Source organism: Equus quagga, chromosome 11, assembly GCF_021613505.1.
Source record: "Equus quagga isolate Etosha38 chromosome 11, UCLA_HA_Equagga_1.0, whole genome shotgun sequence".
In the NCBI taxonomy this organism is placed as follows: domain Eukaryota; kingdom Metazoa; phylum Chordata; class Mammalia; order Perissodactyla; family Equidae; genus Equus; species Equus quagga.
Genome location: NC_060277.1, coordinates 79,441,303 through 79,463,127, shown reverse-complemented (window position 1 = coordinate 79,463,127; position 21,825 = coordinate 79,441,303). Strand labels below are relative to the sequence as shown.

Below are 21,825 nucleotides of genomic sequence, written 5' to 3'. Positions count from 1 at the left end.
ATCAGAGGGTGGTGAGGAGGAGAGAGAGATCAGAGGGTGGTGAGGAGAAGAGAGAGATCAGAGGGTGGTGAGGAGGAGAGAGAGAGAGAGAGAGAGACTCAAATTTCCAGAGGCTATTTCAGTTTTCTTTTCCGTTTGTGCAATTTCTCTTAAGCTATCAGCCAATGCGTGGCTGCTGTTTTGGAAACTCCCCTTTAGGGGGCGCCCCCTACTGGCCTGACTCCTTATAAAGGGGCAGCCTGAGCTGCAGACGGTCCCTGCAGAAGATCCTGAGACAGCGTGTGGATGTCCCACAGCCTCTGCCCACAGGTACCATGAAGGTCTTCGCAGCTGCCCTGGCGGTCATCCTCGCCACTGCCGCCTTCTGCACTCCTGCATCTGCCTCCCCATGTAAGTCCGGGTCTTGCACCACAGCCCCCGGAGTCAGACCCTCAGACTGGCCTAGACCTTGCCCTCTTGCTGACTGCAGCATTTCTGCTGTCTGAACCCTATGATTTACATTCTTATGTACTGCTTTACCCCAGTGTCAGTTGTCCCTCATAGATCTCTAAGCCACCTCATGGCAGGAACCCTCTGATGGACTTTTCTGTGTCTTCAAGGTCTATATCCCAAGCCCTGTGGGTGCTGAGTGTGTACTGATGCTGGGGATATTAATATTAGTAGGCAGGGGCAGCTCAAGCTGACCTCAAAACATGAATCACCAGCAGGATTTCTAAGAAAATTCTAAGCAATTAACTAAAACCCTCCTGGGACAGTCATAGTTTCCTCTATTTCATAGAAGGAAAAAAAGGGGCTTGAGAGAGGATAATAAGAGCTAATTAAATGCCTACTGTGGGTTAAGTATTGTGCTGATTGCTTTACATATATCATCTTATTTAATATTCGCAACTACTTTTTGAGTAGCATCCTTGACTTACAGATGGGGAAACAGAGGCCCAGAGAGGTGAAGTAACTTGCCCAAGGTCCACAGCTAGGAAGTGGGGAAACTGGTGTTCAAACCCAGTTCTATGTGGCTCCTGAAAACTCCTACTCTGCTGAGAAATGGCAACTGACACTTCCCAGGGTTATCCTGAATTAATTGACCAGCAAAAAGTCCTTCTTCTCTGTTCAGAGCCTTTCTCACTATGCCCCAGCCAGAGGCTCCCAGGATGCAATATGCATCTTCAGGCCCCTCTGAGGGGTCCTGGCTGAGCTATAAAGTCTCAGTTTTGGAAGCCTCCCCCAACCCCACCCTAGGGCTCAAAGAAACCAGGTTCTGAATCCACTGAGGATCCTAGGAGGGCAACGGTAAGGGCAGAGGGCCCAAGACAAGCCAGGAGGGGACCCAGCATATCCTGAGAGCCAAAGGCATGGAGTTACGGTGTAGAGGGGAGGACACAAGCTGGGATCAAGGTCTCGATGAGCAATTGGGGAGTTCCTCTCAGTCCTCTCTTGGAATCCCCACTCTGCCACTGTGTGTCCATGGCCAAGTGACTTTACCTCTCTGAGTCTCAGTTTCATCAAAGGAAGATAATAGTCCGTTCAAGATAAATCATGTAATGTACCCAGCACAACACCCAGAGTGCACTGGAGTGAATACAGGGGTCTCGTTCTTTCCTTCTCCCAGATGCCTCGGACACCACGCCCTGTTGCTTTGCCTACATCTCCCGCCCACTGCCCCGCGCCCACATCCAAGAGTATTTCTACACCAGCAGCAAGTGCTCTATGCCAGCAGTCGTGTGAGTCTCAGCTCTGTGGAACCCTCCAGGGGGGCGAGGAAGGGTGACCTTTTGTCCCAGGGCCAGTCCCCCCAGGAGCCTTCTGAGAGGATGGCCTATCCGCTCCCACCCATCCTCCTGCTGCTCAAAGAGCCATGGCTCCCCGCTCTGGAGCTTTAGACTCCCCAGCTGTCATGTAAAAGGATTAAACAAGGCATTCTTGGAGGATCTTCCCCACTCTGATGGACTAGGTTAGGTCTCAGATCTTTACGGACTGACTTTTACTTGAACGTAGTCTGCAATGCCCCTGCATGGAGAAGATCGACTCAGTCATCCCTTTCCAGTTAAGAACCCCAAATTCCTCCATATCCCACACCCAGTCAAATCCACCCACAACCTCAGAGGAACCAGGGAGGAGAGGTCAGAGGTCAGGGCCCTAGTTGTAGTCAAGAGTGTAAAATAAAAACCTTTATTGATTGATTGATGAAGAAATAAAATGAGATTCTCCTTTAAATATGCATGCTAACATATTTGGGAAAATATAGTAATCCCTACTATCTAAGAAGTGCCTACTGTGTGTCAAATGTCTTACATGCATTATCTCTAAATTTCATCATAACAGCCCTGACAGGAAAGCATAATTTTTTCCATGTTTCAGATAATGAAACTGAGACCCAGAGAGGTTTAGTGACTTGCCCAAGGTTGCACAGTAAGTGAAGGATGGAGCCTGTCTCTGGAGCCTCCTCTTTCTACTATAGCAAGTTCAATAGCGATAGTTGCTTAAGAAATTTAAGATGATAGAGACTTAAAGAATGAAAATCAGGCAATCGTGAAGTTTCCTATAGAATGGCAAAGTTTGTTAATCTGAAAATTCCTGTGACACTGGCAACGTTATAGGTATTCAGAGCTGGCCTGTGGTTCTGGTGAATCCTTTGAAGTATAGTGGTAATATTTAGCACTACAAATTTTGTTTCTGAAAACAAGTATTTTTCAAAAGAAAAGAAACCCTCCTTTGAGCACTTATGGGCAGGCAGAGATTAATAAACCGCCATGCCTGCCCTTACGGGACTCATAGTCTAATAAGAGGGATGAGACAGACGCAGCAACGACTAGAGCACCGTGCACAAGAACATGACAGAAGGAGGAGAGGGGGAACACATCCAGCTTCGGGGGTGAGGGGAAGGGATTTAGGGAGGTTTGCTGCAAAGGGTGCTGCTGTCAGAGGTGGGATTGGACTGGCAGAGAAAAGCCTGAGGGGCGGGGTGTGCCAGGCAGAGGGCGTGTCGTCAGAGTCTCCATGTAGGAAAGCACTGAGGGCCCTGAGTGTCAGCACAATGAAGCGAAAGCATCAGTGCTGCCAAGTGTGAAAGGAGCTGGAACAGAGAAGGCCCACAGAATAGGGTCCAGTTACGAGGCCGTTGTCGTTACCCACCTGAGTGGTGCTGAAGGCTCGGCAGTACCTGAAGGGAAAGGAAGACGAGGGAGAAACCTTCCTAGGTGGAATCAGTAAGCCCTGATAGGTGACTGGAGGTCAGGAGCAAGGAAAAGAGGGGGGTTGAGGGTGTGCTGAGGTTTCAGCCCAGACAGCTGGAGAAGTGGAGGGCCTCCTGAAGTCTCGAGGAAGAGCTGTTTAAAGAGGAAAGGGCCAAGGTGCCAGCACGACAACCCTGTGGAAATGTCCAGCAGGGAGTGTGAGACCAAGGGTTGGTAGCTGAAGAAACAGTATTAGGGCTAGAGCTATGACATTCTTCTCTAGGGAAGGGGTCTCCCAATGTAAGAGTGGCAATACAGCATAATCTTGGGGGGCACTGGCTCCAGGGCCAGTCTGCCTTTGTTAGAATCCCAGCCCTGCCCACTGGGAGCTGCCAGAGCTTGGGCCCATCACTGAACCGCTCTGAGCCTCAATTTCTTCACCAGCAAAGTGGAATAAAATAAAAGTACTTCCCTCACTGGGTCCAAGTGAGAATAATAAAATGAAAGATAAAACCAGAATATTCCCTGGCACACAGTAGGTGCCTGCTAAGTGTTCACTTATCATCCTCCTCCTCCTTTAAATGTATTATTATATACATAGAAGTGACAAGGGAAACTTGATGAGCCAATGCAATTCATTCTTTCGCTAATTCATTCAATAAACATCCATTAAGCACCCGTCATGTGCCAGAGACTTGAGAAAAAACACAGAAAAGGACAGCAACTTTGAGCACACCTGCTCCCAAGGGGCCGGTGAAGGTGGAAGATACCAATGAGACGGAGCAGGAAGAGAGGTAGGAGGGAAGTCAGGCAAGTAGAGGGTCCCCAAAATGGGGGCAGGGAGAGAAGCTTGGACGGAGGGGCCGTTCTCCAGTCTCACACTCTGCAGGGAGGAGGAGGAAATGGAGGTCTGAGCAACCCTCCAGATGTTGGTTTCCTGGCCTTTTGACTTCCTGGCCACAGGCTGAGGGAGCCGAGGAGAGAACAGTGAGTCTGGCAGGATTTCCTGTATGACCCTTGGCTGCACAGGGGCAGAAGCTTCTGGGTCTCACGCTTCCTCACCACCCCAAATAAGCAAACAAACACTAGGAGGTGCAAGAGCCCAGAATACCCATTCTGCTCCCTTTCTCTTCTCTGCACACCAGGGTGGGAGAAAGAGAGAGAGTCAAGTGGCTCTGAGAGAGGCTCAGAAAAGGGCAAGCAGCTTTCTGAGAGCAAATACTATCCATGATAGAGCTTGAAGAGGAACCAAGAAATCCTCCTTCTCACCAGACAACCTAAGCCTTTTCACTTTGAAAACATTTGGGGTCAAAATGGTTCGGGAAAACATCCTGAAGGAGAAGCCAAAATGAGGAAGGTCCAAGTAGGCAGGGCTGACCCAAAAGTAACACGTTAATTGGCAGCAGTGCTATCCAGGCCCATGGTCTCCTCCTGATAGGGCCAGCCTCCCAGCAAACAGGTGAGACATGCAGCCGGACTGAGCCCCCGACCCCCAGCCTTTATACCTCAAACTTACACCACCAACACCTGTAGAGATAAGGCGTCTAGCTCTCATGGGCCTCCACATTCTGGCCGGTTATTTGGTAGAAGTGCTTTGACATTGCCAATATCTCAGGGCCCACGACCTCTCTGAGCCACATGGTCCAGTACCAGGACATTTGGTTTCAAGTTACTCTGACCCACCCCAAAGCAGAGGTCCCACAGTATTCCAATAACAACACATGTATGGCATTTTTCGAAACTACTTCACACTTAGCTATTCATTGGAGCTTCAAAACAATTGTGCAAAGTAGGAATTATTTCTATGCTCATTTTACAGGTAAGCAAATAGACTCAGAAGCTCTAAGTGATTTGCCCATGGTGATCCTACTAGTAATTGGTGAAATCAAGACTCCAGTTCATGTCCTTCTTTCTTCACCCACACATGCATAGATGTGTTCATTTGTTGAGTTATCTACCCTGTGCCTGGAACTGTGTTATCTAAAGCCAAATCATGTATTTGTTTCACCACTTCTTACCCCCCATGTATTCTGCCATGACACAGTTCCTAGAGGACATCTCCTTTTCTCTGCATCTTGAGCACCCAGCACAGGGTCTGAAACAGAGGAAGTGCTGAGAAAACGCTAGTGGTTAACCAGCTTAACCCTGGGCTCCTCAGGCCCCATATGCCCTTAACTCTCCAGGCTGCATGTGTTTGTGGGTTAAAATGCACACAGATCTGCTTCTGGCTTGAAGCCCTTTGACCCAAAAGAAGAGGAAATGTCCTTTCCTTAAAAGCCACAAATACAGGGGCCGACCCCATGGCTGAGTGGTTAAGTTCACACGCTCCACTTCAGCAGCCTAGGGTTTCGCCGGTTCGGATCCCAAGCGCGGACATGGCACTGCTCCTCAGGCCATGCTGAGGTGGCGTCCCACATGCCACAACTAGAAGGACTCACAACTAAAATATACAACTATGTACTGGGGGTATTTGGGGAGATAAAGCAGAAAAAAAAAAAGAAGATTGGCAACAGTGAGCTCAAGTACCAACCTTAAAAAAAAAAGCCACAAATACAATCTTATGGAGCTCTAAAAATACCCAAACAGTACCATCATCATTTCCCCTTATGCCTCAATCTGCCTTATCCTCGAAACTGGCTGTCCCAGTGCTGACCAAGTCTCACCCTCTTCTCTCCCACAGCTTTGTCACCCGAAAGAAGCGCCAGGTGTGTGCCAATCCAGAGAAGAAATGGGTGCGAGAGTACATCAACACTTTGGAGATGAGCTAGGATTGGAGGGCATCTCGAACCTGAACTTGTGCAAACTTTCTTGTTGCTTCTTGCTCTTGTCCTAACCTGCTTGGGAGGCTTCCCCCGAACCCCCTACTCCCACTCGCTCCTTGGAGGGCGCAGATTCCAGCACACGGCAGCAGTTACAAAAGCCTCCCCCATCCAAAGCCTCCAAGAGCTTCTGAGGCTCTGCCTCGTGCACAGGAAGTCTCTAGGCCTGAGCATCAGGCCCCTCGGCTCGCCTATGGTTCTGTGATCAGGAAGGAAGTCAGCATGCCTCTGGAGGTGAAGAGGGGAGAAAGGTTGGACTCCTATGGAAATGTCCCATGGCCAAAGCTCCCTCTTGGTCCCTCACTTGGAAGGGCTGACTGGCAAATGTGAGAAATCAGCTTTCCATTAAAATTCTTAAGGCAATTACAAAGCTGCCTCCTGTTTGATTTTCTCCTCGGGAACCTTTCTTCTTCAGGAGCATTAAGCACACAAGGGGCCCCGGGCTTGTACACATCCAGCGTCTACCCTAGATTTGGGGGCTGTGGCCCTGCACAGTGAGCAGGCCTGGGAGCACAAACTCTCTAAGCAGGGTCCAGGGCAGGACAGGGCAGGTAAAGTAACTATGGCTCATCCACTCTGGGGGGAAACAACGGTCACTACATCACCACCCCAAAGTCCCCAAGAGTTTATCTCACTCCCTGCCATAGCACATCTCCCAGTTTCCTTAGACTGTGGTTGGCCCTTCTACCCACTCTGCTCCCCTTCCACCCTAGCCTACCCTACACTTTATCCCCAGTGGATTTCTTTAACACCACTCTTGCTCCTGGAATGGGACTTAGTGGCAATTCCCAAATATCTCAGTTCTTTCAAATAAAGAGAATGAGGTATTATGTGGTTTTCTGCCACCACACCTTTAAGGTGGGAGTATTCCAACTTTCCCATCTATGTGTCCCTTCACATGAACATATTGACAATATATATCATCACAATTATAGCTAGTATTAACTGAGCGCTATGTGCCAGGCAGTGTCAGCCCTTTACATTCATCACCCTTCATCCTCACAACCCTTTGGGCTAGGTAGATTATTAACCCTGTTCACAGTTGGGGAAATCCTTGGCAAAAGAGGGAAATAACTTGCCCAAAACAGAAAAAAAAAGAAAAAGAAAAAAGGGGGGGAGGGGTACAATCAACATTTAACCTCACCAGGTCTAATGCCACAGCCCATGGGGTACTTTTTTTGTTTTCCATCTTTAATTTGTAATATTTAAAACCTACAGAAATTTGCAAGAATACACCCATATACCGTTCATCTAGATTCAAATATTAACATTTTACTACATTTGCTTTATCTTTGTGCATATGTGTGTGTGTACATATAATATAAATGGTTGGTATACACATTTTTTTTTCTGAATTTGAGAGTAAGTTGCAGGTGTGATAACACTTCGCCCCTAAAATGTTTCAGTACCTATCTCCTACTAACAAGGACGTTCTCTGTAACCACAAAATGAGTAGCACACTCAGGAAACTTAACATCCACACAATGTTATTTTCTAATATACAGTCCATCATCAAATCCCCACAATTGTCCCAATTGCTGTTTTTTTTTAAATCAAGGATCCAATTAAGTATACATATTGAATTTAGCTGTCGTGTCTTTTTGGTGTCCTTTAACAGACTTTTTTTGTATTTAAGTACATTGATACTTTTTTAGGAGTTCAGACCAGATTTTTGTGGAATACTTCCTACTTTGGATTTGCCTGATTATTTCCTCATAACGAGATTCAAGTTAAACATTTTTGGCAGGAATACCACATGGGTAACACTGTCTTTCTCAGTGCAGCACATCAGGGCACAAGATGTCAGTTTACTGGTGGTGGTATTAAGTCTGATGACTCGGTGGCCCATGTTTCTTGCTACAGCGAACTGCCTGCTGTATGCCAGGCACTATGCTAGGCTTTGGGGGGTGGGAATAGGGGCGGCATAGAGAAGTGAATGAGCCACAAGCCACAATCTTTACTTTTAGCAGTTCACAGTCCAGTGAGGAAGTACCTATGAACAGATTAAACATATGATAAACACTTAAAGCAACTGTACAAAGGGCTGTGGTCACATTGTAGGGCAGGGGGATTACACCACTGAATGGGGTGAGGCAGGGTGCCCGGGGGAGAAAAGACACCGAGAGATGAGATAATATTTAAATGGAGTTCGAAAGATTTGAGAAATAGTTTAACAGGTAGAAAAGGAAATGAAAGCCCTGATAGGTAGAGGGAACAGCATATACAAAAGTAGGAGGTATGAATGGCAGCTCCTCACCACACAGAGAAGAGTTCAGTCTCTTGCTGCCGAGGAGGGAGATGTGTGTATAAAAGGGCCTTTCCATCTCTGCCATTTTCCTGATAACTAATCCTAAGAACAAGCCCTGCCTCTAACGTGGGCTTAAGTGAGTTTGACAGTTCACCATAGGCTTTCACTTTCTTTTCGATTATGCCTCAGCACAGCCCCCCTAGTTAGCCAGACAGATATGACTTTTGCACTTCTCAGATGAGGAAACTGAAGCCCCAGAGATAAAGTGGCCAGCTCAATTCACAGGCCAGTAGATGTCAGGGCTGGGGCTCAAGAATGGAACTGGAATGTTCTATTTACCTAGGAGATCTGGTTGCTCAGCACTTGGAATCCTCTACCTCCAAAAGGCCAGACGCCTCACCAGTCCCTCTTGTGCCACAGAAGACACAAGAGCGACTCCAAGCTCCACTCCCCCAGCGTGCCTGTACTCCCCTCATGCCCAGGTTCCCTCTGGCCCCACCAGGAGAAGAAGAGGATGGCCTACGGAAAGTCAAATATCTTGGAGGTTGGCAGATCGATGTACAAGTACCCATGGCTGGAATATCCAGAAAGGGCCAAAGGTGAGGCTGGAATGGATAGGAACAGAGTCAGGGGCAAGGCCCTGAAAGGGAAAGCTCCCTGACTCCCACTCCCAGGCAGAGGTCTGGGTGAGTTCAGCAAATCCATAAGAGGGGTCAGGGCAGACCCTTTGACACTTCCATGGCTCCCCACAGCCCTCAAGGTAAGTCTCCAGGGTCCTCTAAGGTGGGACATCTGTGTGTCTCCCCAGCTTCTTCTCGCACATCCGTACCCTGCTGTCTACCCAACTCTCACACCTCCATGTCTTTGCATAAGTGGTTCCCCACGCCTAATGCTCTCCCCTATATCTATCTAACTCCTATTTGGATTGAAGACTCAGCTCGTGTATAATCTCCTCTGGGAAACCTTCCCTGATCCTCCCAGCCAGGCTATGGGCCCCTCATCTGTACCATCTGTGCCTTTATCTGTCTTCACATTTGTTTCCTTTGTTAATCTCTAGTAACAGTTCTGTCTCACCAGCTAGACCAGTGGTTCTTGGAGTGTGTTCCCAGGACCAGCAGCATCAGTATCTGTTCAAAATGCAAATTCTCAGAATCCTCTACCCCAGGTCTACTTAATCAATACTCCTGGGATGAGTTCCAGAAATCTGTGTTTTAACAAGCTCTCCAGGTGATTCTAATGCACACTCAAGTTTGAGAACCACTGAATGAGACCAATAGTTTTGACCATTAGCTGCACGTTAGAATCCTCAGGGGAGCTTTCTAAAGTGCCTAGGCGCCCTCCCCAGAGAATCTGTTTCAATTAGTCTGATGGAGGGCTGAGGCATATTAAAATTCTCCCCAATAATTCTAATATGCAGTCAAGGTTTCGAAGCACTCTACTAGGCCAGTGTTTCTCAAACTTCAATGTGCATAGGAATCTTCTTAAAATGAAGATGCTGATTCAGTAAGTCTGGGGCGGGGCCTGAGATTCTGCATTTCTGAGATGCATCCAAGTGATGGAAACGCTGCTGTTCCGCAGACCATGATTTGAACAGCAAGACACCAGGAAACTACAAGCCTCTAACAACAGGAATTATGCCTTATTTACCTCCCCGGTGCCTGGTACTAGTGTTCACTAAATGCTGGATAAATGAACGCCTGAATGGATTATTCTTTACTCCACCTTTGTAACTGCTGTCTCATCTGTACCACAGAATTCCGAAAGGCCATGGCTCCTGTTCACCTGCCCCTGTCCTGCTACCAGGTAAGACCCCTAACTTTTGCCATCCCGGGAACTTTGTTGAAGTAGGAGGGGTAATAGAATGTCCCTTCCCTTTAAGGCCAGTTCACAGAACCCTGACACTCACCCCTAGGGCTGCCACTATCCCCGTGTGAACTTGGACAAGTCACTTTCCCTCCCGGAGCCTCAAGAGCTTCCTCTGTCACAGGCTAACCCCTGCCCAGCTCCCTACGAAGGGAGTTGCTATGAGATAATATCTACAAGGCCTGGACTATGCAGGCAGTGCTTAATAATGAGTCATTTTTATTAATCAACACAGGGATCCTCAGAGTTGTCAGATAAAATACAGGGTCCCCAATTAAATTTGAATTTCAGATAAACAATGAGTAATTTTTTTAGTATAAATATGTCACAAGTATTGCATTCATTATCTGAAATCTAAATTTAACTAGACGTCCTATTTTTTTATATGCTTGGTTTTTACTAAACCTGACAACCCTACTTATTGTGAGTCAACGCTCCATTTTCTAAAATCATGACAGTCACTTGAGAACTCTTATTATCATCCTCTCAGTCACCAAATTGGGAACCCCTGGCTGAAGGCCCTCTTCCTCGTTGCTCGGAGATCAGTTGTAAAGACAAGAGGCCTTGAGCAGAGACAGGAATGAATCCTAGCCAAATCTTCAGAGAAGGCCTCTGGCCCACCCAACACCTTCCACTACAATCAGAACTGCAGTTTCACAATTGTTTGAGAGATGAGTTAAAGAAATCCTGTTTTTCTGACTAAACTGTTAAGTTCCATGAGGGCAGGGATGACAGTGCTTGGCACATAGTAGGTGCTCAATCGATCCCTGTTGAGGGCCTGAAAGAGTAAGCAGTAGCCTGTCTTTTTCCCTTCTTTACTGCACATCTCCCTCACCCCTTGACATTTCATCTCCTTGCCCAGGTGATCTTCTCAAAGTGTTCTGAGATCCCCAACTAAACAAACTGTGTACTCAGATTGATTTACAGATCAACAATGGCTTCACAATCTTTACCTCACTTGATCTTCACAACACCTTGGGAAGAGTATAGAACAAGAATTATTAGATCCATTTTGCAGATGAGAAGACTGAGATCTTGGTAGGGTGAAGTAACTTGCCCAAGTCACACAGTGGGTTAGGAGGTAGCTGTAACTCCAGCTCAGATGAGAGGCTGAAGGTCATCTCGCTCACCTAGTCCCTTCTCACCCTGGCCCTTCTCCTGGCTGAGGAATATCCCCTGTGACTGCTCTGCCACTCACATCCCCCAGAAACCAAAGGAAGAGATTCCCCCAAGTCCAGAGTGCTGGAGGCAGCACCCGAGCAGGCCAAACTCAGTACCTTACTGCTACTTCAAGAAGCCTGAGATCTACACGCACTGGCGTACCCTGTATGATCAGCGACAGGAACGGGAGGCCCAGAAGATGTTACGGAAAACGAGAGATCACCCTAGGTGTGCTCTGCCCCTTCCTATTCTCCACATCTTCCACACCTTCTAGGAAAGAGGGGAAGGAGGGGGTGGGGTAGGGGGCGGGACAAGTCAGCATACAGATCCCAGAGAGGACCCTGGGGAAGGAGGTTCATCTGTCTTCCTCTGGTCCCACCTGAGCTGGGCTCAGGACCAGAGGCAGAGGAGAGTTTGTAAAATAAGGAGGGAGGGAACAAGAGAACCAAGACTGCCTGTGCAATTTCTCACACAGGTACCTCAAAGGGGCTGCTGCCATACAAAAATTCCATCTCCCCATGAGCAAGTTGACTATAAAATCTGAGGTGGCATCCAAGGTCTTAGACCCTACTGGGGACCCCTTGAAGTGGCAAAGATTAAAGGTCAGGGACCATGGTGGGAGGGAGAATGGGGAGACTCCCTCCCTGTGGGTGCCTTACCTTGGGCTCACACCATCCTTCAGCCCTCAGTCCCTGCCTGCAAAATGGAGGGAGGGGAGAAAGGGGATTGGATTGGATGAGCTCCTTTCAGTTTGAAGTTCTACAACTACATTTATATCCTTTTATTCCTTTCCACTGGCTCCCTTGGATGGGCAGGAACTCACAAGAAGCCTGAAATCTCCCAGAGAGGATGAGCAGCTCTATGCAGCACAGGTGAGAAGTGGCAAGGGTGGAGAAGCATGGTTACAGGTAGGAGTTAGCTAAGCCAGACAGTAGAAAGATATTTGAGGTGGAGGGTGGGGGTAGGATGGTATTCCAAGAACCAACTCCAGCTGTTCCAGAGGATGGTAACTCCTGAGGGTGATGTCCAATGTCTCTTCTCTTTCCTCCACCCCTATTCCTGCAGGCTCTAGGGTGCCTGGGAATCAGCGACAAGTTTGTCATGGACGCACTATGGCAGGTGGTGAGTCTGGGGCTGCCTGGAATTCAAGAGAGGAGGAAACAGGGTCAGAGGTGTGTAGAGCAGGGGCACTTGGGCACAGACAAGTTTCACCAGGGTGCAAGGACAATGGGTCAGATCCAGTGAGGAGAGAGCCACCAGTGTGCAGCATGTCCCCATCTCATGCCCTTGGCTTCTCTGAAGGGCAGCTTGATCTAAAAGGATGAAGAAGGGGGAATCTGTAGATCCCTTGGTCTAACAGAAAAGATGCTCGACTGAAAAGCCAGGAGAGAACTGGGACTGAGTTCATTCTCTGCCTTAAGTGAGTCAATGCCCCATGCTTACATGCCAATTTATAAATGGGGAGCATGCATTCTTAGCCATAATCTCATTTAAATCTTACAATACTAGGATTACGTAGTAGTATCTGCATTTTTCTAATGAGAAATGGAAGCTTTGAGAGGCCAAGTGACTTGCCCAATGTCACGTGGCTACTAGACACCACATAGAGATTTGAACAAAAGTCTCACTCCCAAGTTGTCTTCCTTCCATTGCACCATCCTGCCTGTACTCTGTATTTGAGCATAGACAGGTCATTCTCTAGGCCTTCATGTCCTCATTTGTAAAATGAAAAGCTGAGATGATTCTTAAAGCTCTGACATTCCATCACCTTAGGCATGTTTCCACTATTTGCCTCTTAAATCAGGCCCAAACTGGTCCAGAGAAAGTGAAGTATGAGGCTTGTCGAACCCTAGCCATCCTGGGTAAGTATGTCTTCTCCCTGGATGGGGAGTAGGGACAGGTGAGAAAGGAGGCAGTACAGCCACTTTCCCCTTTGGGTAAGGACAGAAGGAGGTGGAGAGCATTTGGCAGGGTCTGGGAACTATGCTAGATACTGTTGGGCAGAGAGAGGAGGGTGAGGTGAAAAGGGAGAAGAGATTGGAGGGAGGGAGAAAGAGGGCTTCTGGAATTGCAGTCATGCTCAGCCAGCTGCTCTGGTATCCTGGGAGGACAGGCAACATTCTGGGACCTAGTACTTGGAACTTCTGTCCTGAGGGCACACTGGAGTCAAATGGATCCTGGCAGAGAGGAGCAGCCCCTGAAGCTTTGCCCTGACCTGAGGACCCCCCTGTCCAGGTTGCCTGAATAAGTACGTGATCCAGGCTCTCATCAAGCAGTTGAAGAGGCAAAATGAGGGGCAAAGGATGGATACTCTGACAGGACTGCAAGCGGCTCTGAACTCCTGGGCTGCTGTCCCCAAAGACAAGGTGATTGGGATGAGTCGGTACTTGGGGCAAAGTAGGGCAAGGTAACTGATAGTATTGGCTGGGGGGTAGGTCAGGGAGAAGGGAACCTAGCTCCTAGCTTTGATGGGGGAAGACATTGTCCTTGTGGAGTTCTCTGAGGAATAGTTTCCCTGAATAAAAGCATTGGCATAGCCACTTACTAGTCATACACCTTCTGAAAAGCCAGCATTCTTTTGATGCAAAGCACAGTTTGACCACCTCTAAAATGGAGATAGCAATTACCTTATAACATCGTTGAGAAAATTAAGTGAGACAATGTATGTAAAGCACCTAGTTCAATGCCTGTGCTGTTTAAATGATAATCATCATTACCATCCCTAAAATAACCTATTAAAGGAAAATCTCTGTCAAGGGGACAGGGACCAAGAGAGTCCACTGACACTCCTCAAGTTTTTTCCCTTTGAGGGTCCTTTCACTTTGACCCCATTACTGCTCCATATAAAACAGAATTCATCATTCATCCATTTACTCAACAAATATATATATTTTTTTAAATTTTTTTTATTTTTCCTTTTTCTCCCCAAAGCACCCCCAGTACATAGTTGTATATTTTTAGTTGTGGGTCCTTCTAGTTGTGGCATGTGGGATGCCGCCTCAGCATGGCTTGACGAGTGATGCCATGTCCACGCCCAGGATCTGAACCGGCGAAACCCTGGGCTGCCGAAGCAGAGAGCGTGAACTTAACCACTTGGCCATGGGGCTGGCCCTCAACAAATATATATTAAACAGCCGTCATGTGCGAGGCACTGTCCTAGGCCCTTGGGATACATCAGTGAACCAAAAAGGCAAAGATTCCTTCTCTTGTGGAGCTTACATTCTAGTGGGAGGAGACATGTAATAATGAATAAACTTATTTATATAGTATGTTAGAGGTGACAAGCACAGTGAAAAGATGTAGCAGGGTGAGGGTGATCAGGAATGCCAAGTGGGAATGAGAATGGGTTGCAATTTTAAACATGGAAGAGAGTGAAGGCTCATTTAGAAGGTGTCATCTGAGCAGAGATAAAGAAGGTGAAGGGGTTAGCCATGCAGATATTTGAGAGTAGATTCTCTCAGCAGAATGACCAGCAGAAGGACCAATCAATGCAAATACCCTAAGGCAGGAGCATCCTTGGCATGGTCAAGGAACAGCAAGGAGGCCAGTGTGGCTGAAGCAGAGTGGGTATAGAGCAAGCAGTCGGAATTGAAGTTAGGTCAATAAAGTTAACAGAAGACTAGATCATATGTGGCCTTCTGGACAACTTTAAGTACTTGGGTTTTTACTCCGAGTGGAATAAGGAGCCATTAGAAGTTTGTAGCAAAGCAGTGACATGATCTAACTTACATTTCAAAAGGTTCACTCTGACTGGTATGTTGAGAAAAACAGGAGGCTGGGGTGGGGGCAGCAAGTGGGGAAGGAGAGAAACCAATTAGGGGCTATGGAAGCAATCCTGATGAGATATAATGGGGGCTATGGAAGCAATCCTGATGAGATATAATGGTGGCTTGGAGCAGTAGGGTTCATAAGAAGTTATTAAATTCTGGATATATTTTAAAAGTAAAACTCTGATGGGTTGAATGTGAGCTATAAAAGACAATGAGGAAGGATGAAGCCAAAGCTTTTGGCCCAGCAACTGAAAGGATGGAGTTGTCATCAACTAACATGGAAAAAACTACAGGTGGAACGGATTCGGAGGTAATAGGTAAAGATTTGGAGAACATCCAGTTTTGGACAAGTTATGTTTGAGATGTCTATTGGACCTCCAAGGGAGACAGCAAGTACACAGTTGGATACACAATTTAGAGTTTAGAAGTCTGAACTAGAGAAAGAAATTTATGTGTTGTCAGCATATAGAGAGCATTTGTCATTCAACTAGACGAGATCACTAACAACAGAATCAGGAACCCAGCCTTGGAGCATCCCAATGTTAAGAGGTCAGGGAGAAGCAGTAAATACTGAGAAGTGGCCAATAGGTAAGAAGACACCCTGCAGTATTCTGAAAATCAAGTGCAGAACATATATTAAGGAAAGGAGACAAATCAACTACATCAAATAATATAAGGACTGAGAATTGATACATGGATTTAACAATGTGGGACTCGATTATCTTAAGAAGAACCATTTTGGTGGGGTGGTGGTCGTGAAGGCCTGACTGGAGCAGATTTAAGAGAGAATGGGAGGAAAGAAATGAGAGACAGCAAGAATGGACAATTTTCCAAGTTTTGCTGGAAAGGGTTGTAGCTGGCACCAGTAGTAGACTCTAGGAAAAAGAAAAATAACAGCATGTTTCTATGCTGAAGGGTAATGACCCAGTAGTTAGAAAAATGATAATTTTTAAGAGAATGGGAAGAGTTGTGCAGTAATGTTCTTGAGTAGTGAGACAGGATGAGATCTAACACACAAATGGAGAGATTGACTTTAGATAGATGGTCATAGTCCATAGTAACAAGTGGAAAGGAAGAACATAGGAGTGCAGGTGTTGAAAGTTGGAGAGAAGTGGTGGTAGGTGTCTCTGGAACTTCTTTTCTAGTTACTTTTATTTGCTCAGCAAAGTAGGAAGCAAGTGAAAACGGAGGAAGAAGTATTAGAGGTTCCAGAGAAAAGGTGTGAGCCAGGAAGTGGGAAAGAGAATTGCCTGGGGAAAAAAACAGTATGATTACTAGGCAGCATTAAGTGTCTACATGAGGTTTGTGTTCACACATTTAAAGCAAGATCAGTCATCATGACTGTGTGTTTTTCTCCAGGAAGTGCAGGCATAGAGTAAGTGGAGAGTTGAGTACCATGAAGCAAGAGGGGGTAAAGAAGTTGAGTAAGGCAGGGAAATGATTACTGTAGGACCATGGAATTTAAGCTGGGTAAAGAGGAAGAAAGTGATGAGCAGTGAAAATGTGCTCAATGGATTGTTAGTCCTTGTGGAGTCCAACAATTGTTGGCATTGGGAGGTGAGCTGGAAAGATAGGAGGGTGGTGGTCAGAGAGTGAGATCCAAGAAATGGAGATCATGGAGAAGTTGTAGTAATGTGTAATGATAAAGTCTCTCTATGGGAATTAGTGGCTGATATAGAGTGGAAAACAAGGTTATTGGAGGAGAGGAGTTGGATGACATGTATATTTTTTTAAATAACAGGAATTAAGACAGCAGAAGTGTTAAAGAGAGTAACAATGATCCATCCACAAGATAAAATCATACAGAAATGAGGGGATGGTACCCAGGAACAAGTAGATAGCAAAAATAAGGGGAAGTGGGTAAAATAATCTGATGACATAAGATTCATTTTAGGGAGGAGGGAGAATGGTCTGGAAACAGCAATGAATTGCCCTCTTAACAAAGCCTGGCTGAAGACAGAGTCCTCCTGCCCATTTTACCTCCTGTCTCCCTCTCAGAGGACTCAAGTTGGGAACGAAGGGAAGTTGGTGCCTGTGCTGCAGACGCTGATAAAGAAGTCATCAAATGAAGCAGCCATGGAGGCAGCCCTGTGCTTGGGTTTCCTGAGGCCACACAATAAAATAGCCCGAGAGTTCTTGCTGCAGTCCCTGTGCCAAGGGCCCAAGACCCAGAGGATGAAGGTATGAGGGGCAGGAGGCTGGGCTCCTTGGGGAGCACTGGGGAAACAGAGGCCAGTACTGACTTCGGTGGGTCTGGATGCTGTCATCCTCATTACAGAGAAAGGAAGCCTCACCAGTAGCGAGCACTGCAGGGTCCTCTGTGTGTTTGTGAACATGTATATACATGAGTATGGTGTCATGTGGACAATATGTGTCTGTGTATATTTGATTTGTACGGATGTTCATGTATGTGCACACATGTGCACACATGAACTTGTGCTCTCAAGAGGCCAAGAGGCAGGAGAAAGGCCCCCACCTATTCCCCATGAGTTCTAGGCTCAGCCCTCAGGTTTGCCCACCATCCAAATGCCTCTCGGCCATGTACACCCCACCTCGCCCTGCTCACCCCTCACAGGCACTTAGGATGCTGGTCAAGATGATGCATGTGCACTCAGCCGCAGTCATCACAGCTATCCTACACCAGCTGTGCTACTCCAGTGTCCTTGAGGTAAGCTCTAGGGCTGCCTAGTACCCTTCTTCTCTGGCACTAGGACAGGGTTAGGGGGTGAGGAAGGGAGTTTGTCCTTCATACCTCCCTCACCCCTGCCCTCAGCACCGCTTTGAAGCCACCCAGATGCTCAAGACCATTGGGCTGGAACAGATCCAGGCACAGGGGCTGGAGGGACTCACATTTGACTCGCTCAGGAGGAAGATGTATAATGAACCCTTCCTTGTAAGTGAGACCAAAGCTTCCAAGCCCAGACAGCCCAAACCTGTCTCCTCTCCCTTCTCTAAAGATCTCCCCTGGGTTGGCTCCCACCACACAGCCCTCCAAAAGTATCACAGTCACCCTAACCCACTCCCTGTTCCCCTAATGCAAACCCACGATTTCAAGCCACCTTGCCTTTGCTCAGGAAGTTCTCTGTTTAAAATGCCCTGAGTCATTCCGCACCCCCCCCCCCCCCCCGCAAGATGAAAAACTGCCTCACGCTAATCACTCCCACTGGTAAGTAACTCTCCTCTCTCCCTCTGCCTATTTATTAAGATAGGATTGCTCCTTTAAGACCAGTCTGAACACCTCCTCCTATAGGGAGCTTTCCTAAATCACCACAAACAGAATCAACCCTGCTTTTGTGTGTTAAAACCCTTTCCTGTGATAAAACCCTTGCTTTTATCTTTATTAGCTTATTACAAAACCAGCCACAGAATTTCTAAAGACAATCTTCTAAAATGTAAATCAGATTGTGTCTCACCTTTGCATAGAACTTTTCAATAGCTCCCCAGTGCCCACAGGATGGCTTACATTGCCCTTCAGCACCCAAGACCTGCTTACCTCTCCAGTCTCTCTCACCAATCTCCCCCTCAGAGCCATACACCAACCAGCAATGCTTAGGATGACCCTGTCCTGATTTATACCTGTTGTCCCAGTGTGATTACTCAGGGTGCTCCACTCTGAAGAGTCCCAGTTTCGTCACCTAGCTAAATTCAACTATTTTCTGTTCCTAAGCTCTCTGTACTCTCTCTTGCCTCCAGGCTTTATATATGTTCTCCTCTCTGCAGGGAAAATCACCCTGCCCTCTGCCTGGTTAACTCCTACTCACGCTTCAGGTTTCAGCTGAAGCATCACCTCCTCCAGGAAGTCTTGCTGGTACCTAGACAGAGTCAGGAGACCTTCCTATCTGCACCCTACACTTAGTGCCGTTGTAATGCTTACTACAGTAGTGTAATTGCCTATTCGCTTGTCTACTTCCTCCACCAGACCATGAGCTCCTCAAGGCAAGGACCAAATGTAGCACAAAGTAAATGTTCAATAAAGGTTTGTGAAGCACCTAAGGACACACCTTGCATTCCTTCTCTCTGTTGCCCCACCTTATTCCCTCTTCAGGCTATCAGGCAGGCTGTGGCTGAAACTGTGGAAAAGCTCAAGATGAAGCCTACGATGATGAACTTGGTGGAAGCGTGAGTGGCTAGGGCTGGGAGCTGCCAGGGCCAAATCCTAGGCTGTGGGAAGGGGGCAGGTCAGAAAGAGCTGAGAACCTGCTGCCAGTTCACTGATCCCTGGGCTTTTCTTCATCTGTAAAAAGGGGCTGATAAGACCTACCACTCTGGCTTACTATAAAGCTCAAATTAAGATAAGGACACGAAAGGGACTTGTAAAAGGTAAAGTTCTGGACAAGTGTAAGACATGATAGTCATTTAGCGCCTCCTGGCAAATTGCAGTATTTGCCTTTCCTCTCCAGGCCCTTTCCTGACCCAAGAAACAAGAGGCGGAAATTAATGAAATTAGCATCACTCATCAGCCTTATTCCCGGCTCACTCTGGGCTGTAAGAAACAACCAGCCTTCCTCCCTCCACCCCTTAATTGGACCACAACACACACACGCTCCTTTCTACACAGGCAATTGATGAACTCAGATGCCATTGCACGCCAGGAAGCAATCATCTCTTTGGTAAGGCCAGCTCTGCTTCTCTGACCAGATGTGTTGATGGCAGGGGGAGCAGGCAATTTTTGTTTGTTTGTTTGTTTTTGTTTTTAAGATTTTATTTTTTTCCTTTTTCTCCCCAAAGCCCCCTGGTACATAGTTGTATATTCTTTGTTGTGGGTCCTTTTAGTTGTGGCACGTGGGACGCTGCCTCAGCGTGGTTTGATGAGCAGTGCCATGTCCGCCCCCATGATTCAAACCAACGAAACACTGGGTCGCCTGCAGCGGAGCGCGCGAACTTAACCACTCGGCCACGGGGCCAGCCCCGGGAGCAGGCAATTAAGCAGGGTTACTGAGGGGAAGAAAGAGCTGTAAAGTTTGGGGAGGTTGTTTGCTTGTTTATTTTAGAATTCCAGGCCTACCAGGAGTTCAGGGTAACCTTTTCTTCAGGATTAGAGGTGGGTGGGATAAGGGACAGGAGCTGGGTGTAAAGGGCATTGCTTAGATATTGCAGAAATTGTCTTCAGTCTTCCTGGTGAATAAGGTGCACTGGAATCCAAAGCAGTGGCCACAAAAGGCAAAGAAGGGGACAGCTCAGCTAGGAAGCCATATCTCCACCTCTCTCCGGGCTACAGGGTCATGACAAGGGGGCTAGAATAGAAAAGAGCATAGAGGGAGCACCTTTCTGGGGCTGGCTACTGAGGCGCTCTCATTCTGCCTCTGCCAGGGCGTCCTGGGGGTCCGTAGCCCACAAGTGTTCCACTTGCTCCTAGACATGCTAGATGTGGAAAAGAACCAGCCTGTGAAGAAGAGGGTAAGGCATTCCTGCTCACCTCTTCTTCCCAACCCTTCCTCCAAGCCTCTCCCACCCATCCTCACCACTTCCTCTTTGTCAGGATGGAGGAGAGGGGAATGATCCCTGAGACACTGTCCCTTGACCTCTTTCCTTAAGGCTATAGTGGCCTCTGGCCAGAGCTCCCCTTCCCTGTAGCACCCCCTCCCCTCCCAGCCTTAGCCTTAAGTGAGTCAACCATAGGGCCTTTGTTTCAATGCAGCTACAAGAAACATTAATTCTTTTGGCTTCAATTGATCCCTGGATCCAAAACAAGCTGAAGAACAAGGTTCTCTTTGTATATGAGGCACCTAGGACCAATGAGAAGGCAGAGCCCACAAGGTTCCGAAAAGAGCCTGTGAAGCCAGAAGAGTTAAAAATCCAAGACTGCCACCTTGCACAGCTGAACCTGTTTGACGCAAAGTCTAGCACCACGTTGGACCAACAGAAAAAGTTGAGTGCCCAGAAAGGGTTTGCCTCCTACCTCACATCTGCTTTCCCACCCTGTTTCTCTAAACCACTAAAACAAAAGTCACAGGTCATAGGGCCCTGGACGCCAGAGATCAGGAGACAGCTCCAGACCCTTGCTAAAACCTCCAAATAGGCCCAGCCCCCACTCTCTCCCTGAGGATGCTTCTTAGGCTCCCCAGAGAAAACAATCTATACTTACCCTACATGAATAAATGAATGTCACTCTCCCTACCACTGCAGTTCCCTTCATCAGAGTCCACACTGAAACACAGGTCTCCTCACTCCTGGTTGAAGGTTCCTTCCACTCAGCCACATGCCCCTTTCATGAGAAAGAGAGGACAGAGCTAAAGCTGTTCTGGATGGCCAGCTTGCCTCCCTAAATTAAGCCCTTGTCTATGCCTAGAATTTGATGACAAAACTAGAGTTGAGCCTATGCCCAAGAGGGGGCTGCTGAAGGGAAACTAGGAGAAAATCCTGGAAAGCTTGGCTCTTGGACCATTTCCTCTTACCAACTTGACCTATCCCCCACTACTATCAATCTAGCTCTTTTTATCCCCACTACCAGTTCTTTGACTTTCATCACTAAGCTCCTGACTTCCCTGCATTCTGTTAGTCTGTATCCCTGTTAGCCCCCTTTCATTTTTTCTTCCTACTCAGCCTGGACTCCTTCCATCAACCACTATCCTTACTATTCCCATACCTCCACTATCACCTCTCTGACTAGTAAAATCCCTACCTCTAAATCAAATTGCCTCTGTTCCTATAACCAAGGTGCTGACTAAAGCTGGAGAAAAATCACAATCGGTACAGACTGGTACCCCCAAATACTTGCCCCTTCCTTAACTGAGCCCTTATTCTTGTCTGGCAATTTTATGGGTTCCTAGTCATGATACTTTCCTATTTCCCAC

The 21,825-nt window shown here is 47.3% G+C and overlaps 2 protein-coding genes across 2 annotated transcripts; both read left to right on the top strand.

Moving 5' to 3' along the window:
* The first annotated feature begins 236 nt into the window (after positions 1 to 236).
* Positions 237 to 6,359, top strand: CCL5 (C-C motif chemokine ligand 5). The gene is made up of 3 exons (XM_046676756.1): positions 237 to 390; positions 1,607 to 1,718; positions 5,851 to 6,359. The coding sequence occupies exons 1-3, from the start codon at positions 315 to 317 to the stop codon at positions 5,936 to 5,938; spliced, it is 276 nt and encodes a 91-aa protein (XP_046532712.1). The 5' UTR covers positions 237 to 314; the 3' UTR covers positions 5,939 to 6,359.
* A 2,392-nt stretch (positions 6,360 to 8,751) lies between these two features.
* Positions 8,752 to 21,050, top strand: HEATR9 (HEAT repeat containing 9). The gene is made up of 15 exons (XM_046674512.1): positions 8,752 to 8,836; positions 9,991 to 10,040; positions 11,308 to 11,489; positions 11,737 to 11,863; positions 12,077 to 12,133; positions 12,327 to 12,383; positions 13,066 to 13,123; positions 13,497 to 13,627; positions 17,030 to 17,212; positions 17,607 to 17,699; positions 17,805 to 17,924; positions 19,077 to 19,150; positions 19,590 to 19,641; positions 20,342 to 20,428; positions 20,670 to 21,050. Exons 1-15 carry the CDS (start codon positions 8,752 to 8,754, stop codon positions 21,048 to 21,050), a joined length of 1,737 nt encoding a protein of 578 aa, XP_046530468.1.
* Positions 21,051 to 21,825: the final 775 nt, after the last annotated feature.

Excerpts from the sequence above, each read along its gene's own strand:
- CCL5 (XM_046676756.1), top strand. The coding sequence starts at position 315 with ATGAAGGTCTTCGCAGCTGCCCTGGCGGTCATCCTCGCCACTGCCGCC. Across the intron at positions 391-1,606 it reads TCCTGCATCTGCCTCCCCAT|ATGCCTCGGACACCACGCCC; the intron begins GTAAGTCCGGGT and ends TCCTTCTCCCAG. Across the intron at positions 1,719-5,850 it reads TGCTCTATGCCAGCAGTCGT|CTTTGTCACCCGAAAGAAGC; the intron begins GTGAGTCTCAGC and ends TCTCTCCCACAG.
- HEATR9 (XM_046674512.1), top strand. The coding sequence starts at position 8,752 with ATGGCCTACGGAAAGTCAAATATCTTGGAGGTTGGCAGATCGATGTAC. Across the intron at positions 12,134-12,326 it reads AGCAGCTCTATGCAGCACAG|GCTCTAGGGTGCCTGGGAAT; the intron begins GTGAGAAGTGGC and ends CTATTCCTGCAG. Across the intron at positions 17,925-19,076 it reads TGTATAATGAACCCTTCCTT|GCTATCAGGCAGGCTGTGGC; the intron begins GTAAGTGAGACC and ends TTCCCTCTTCAG.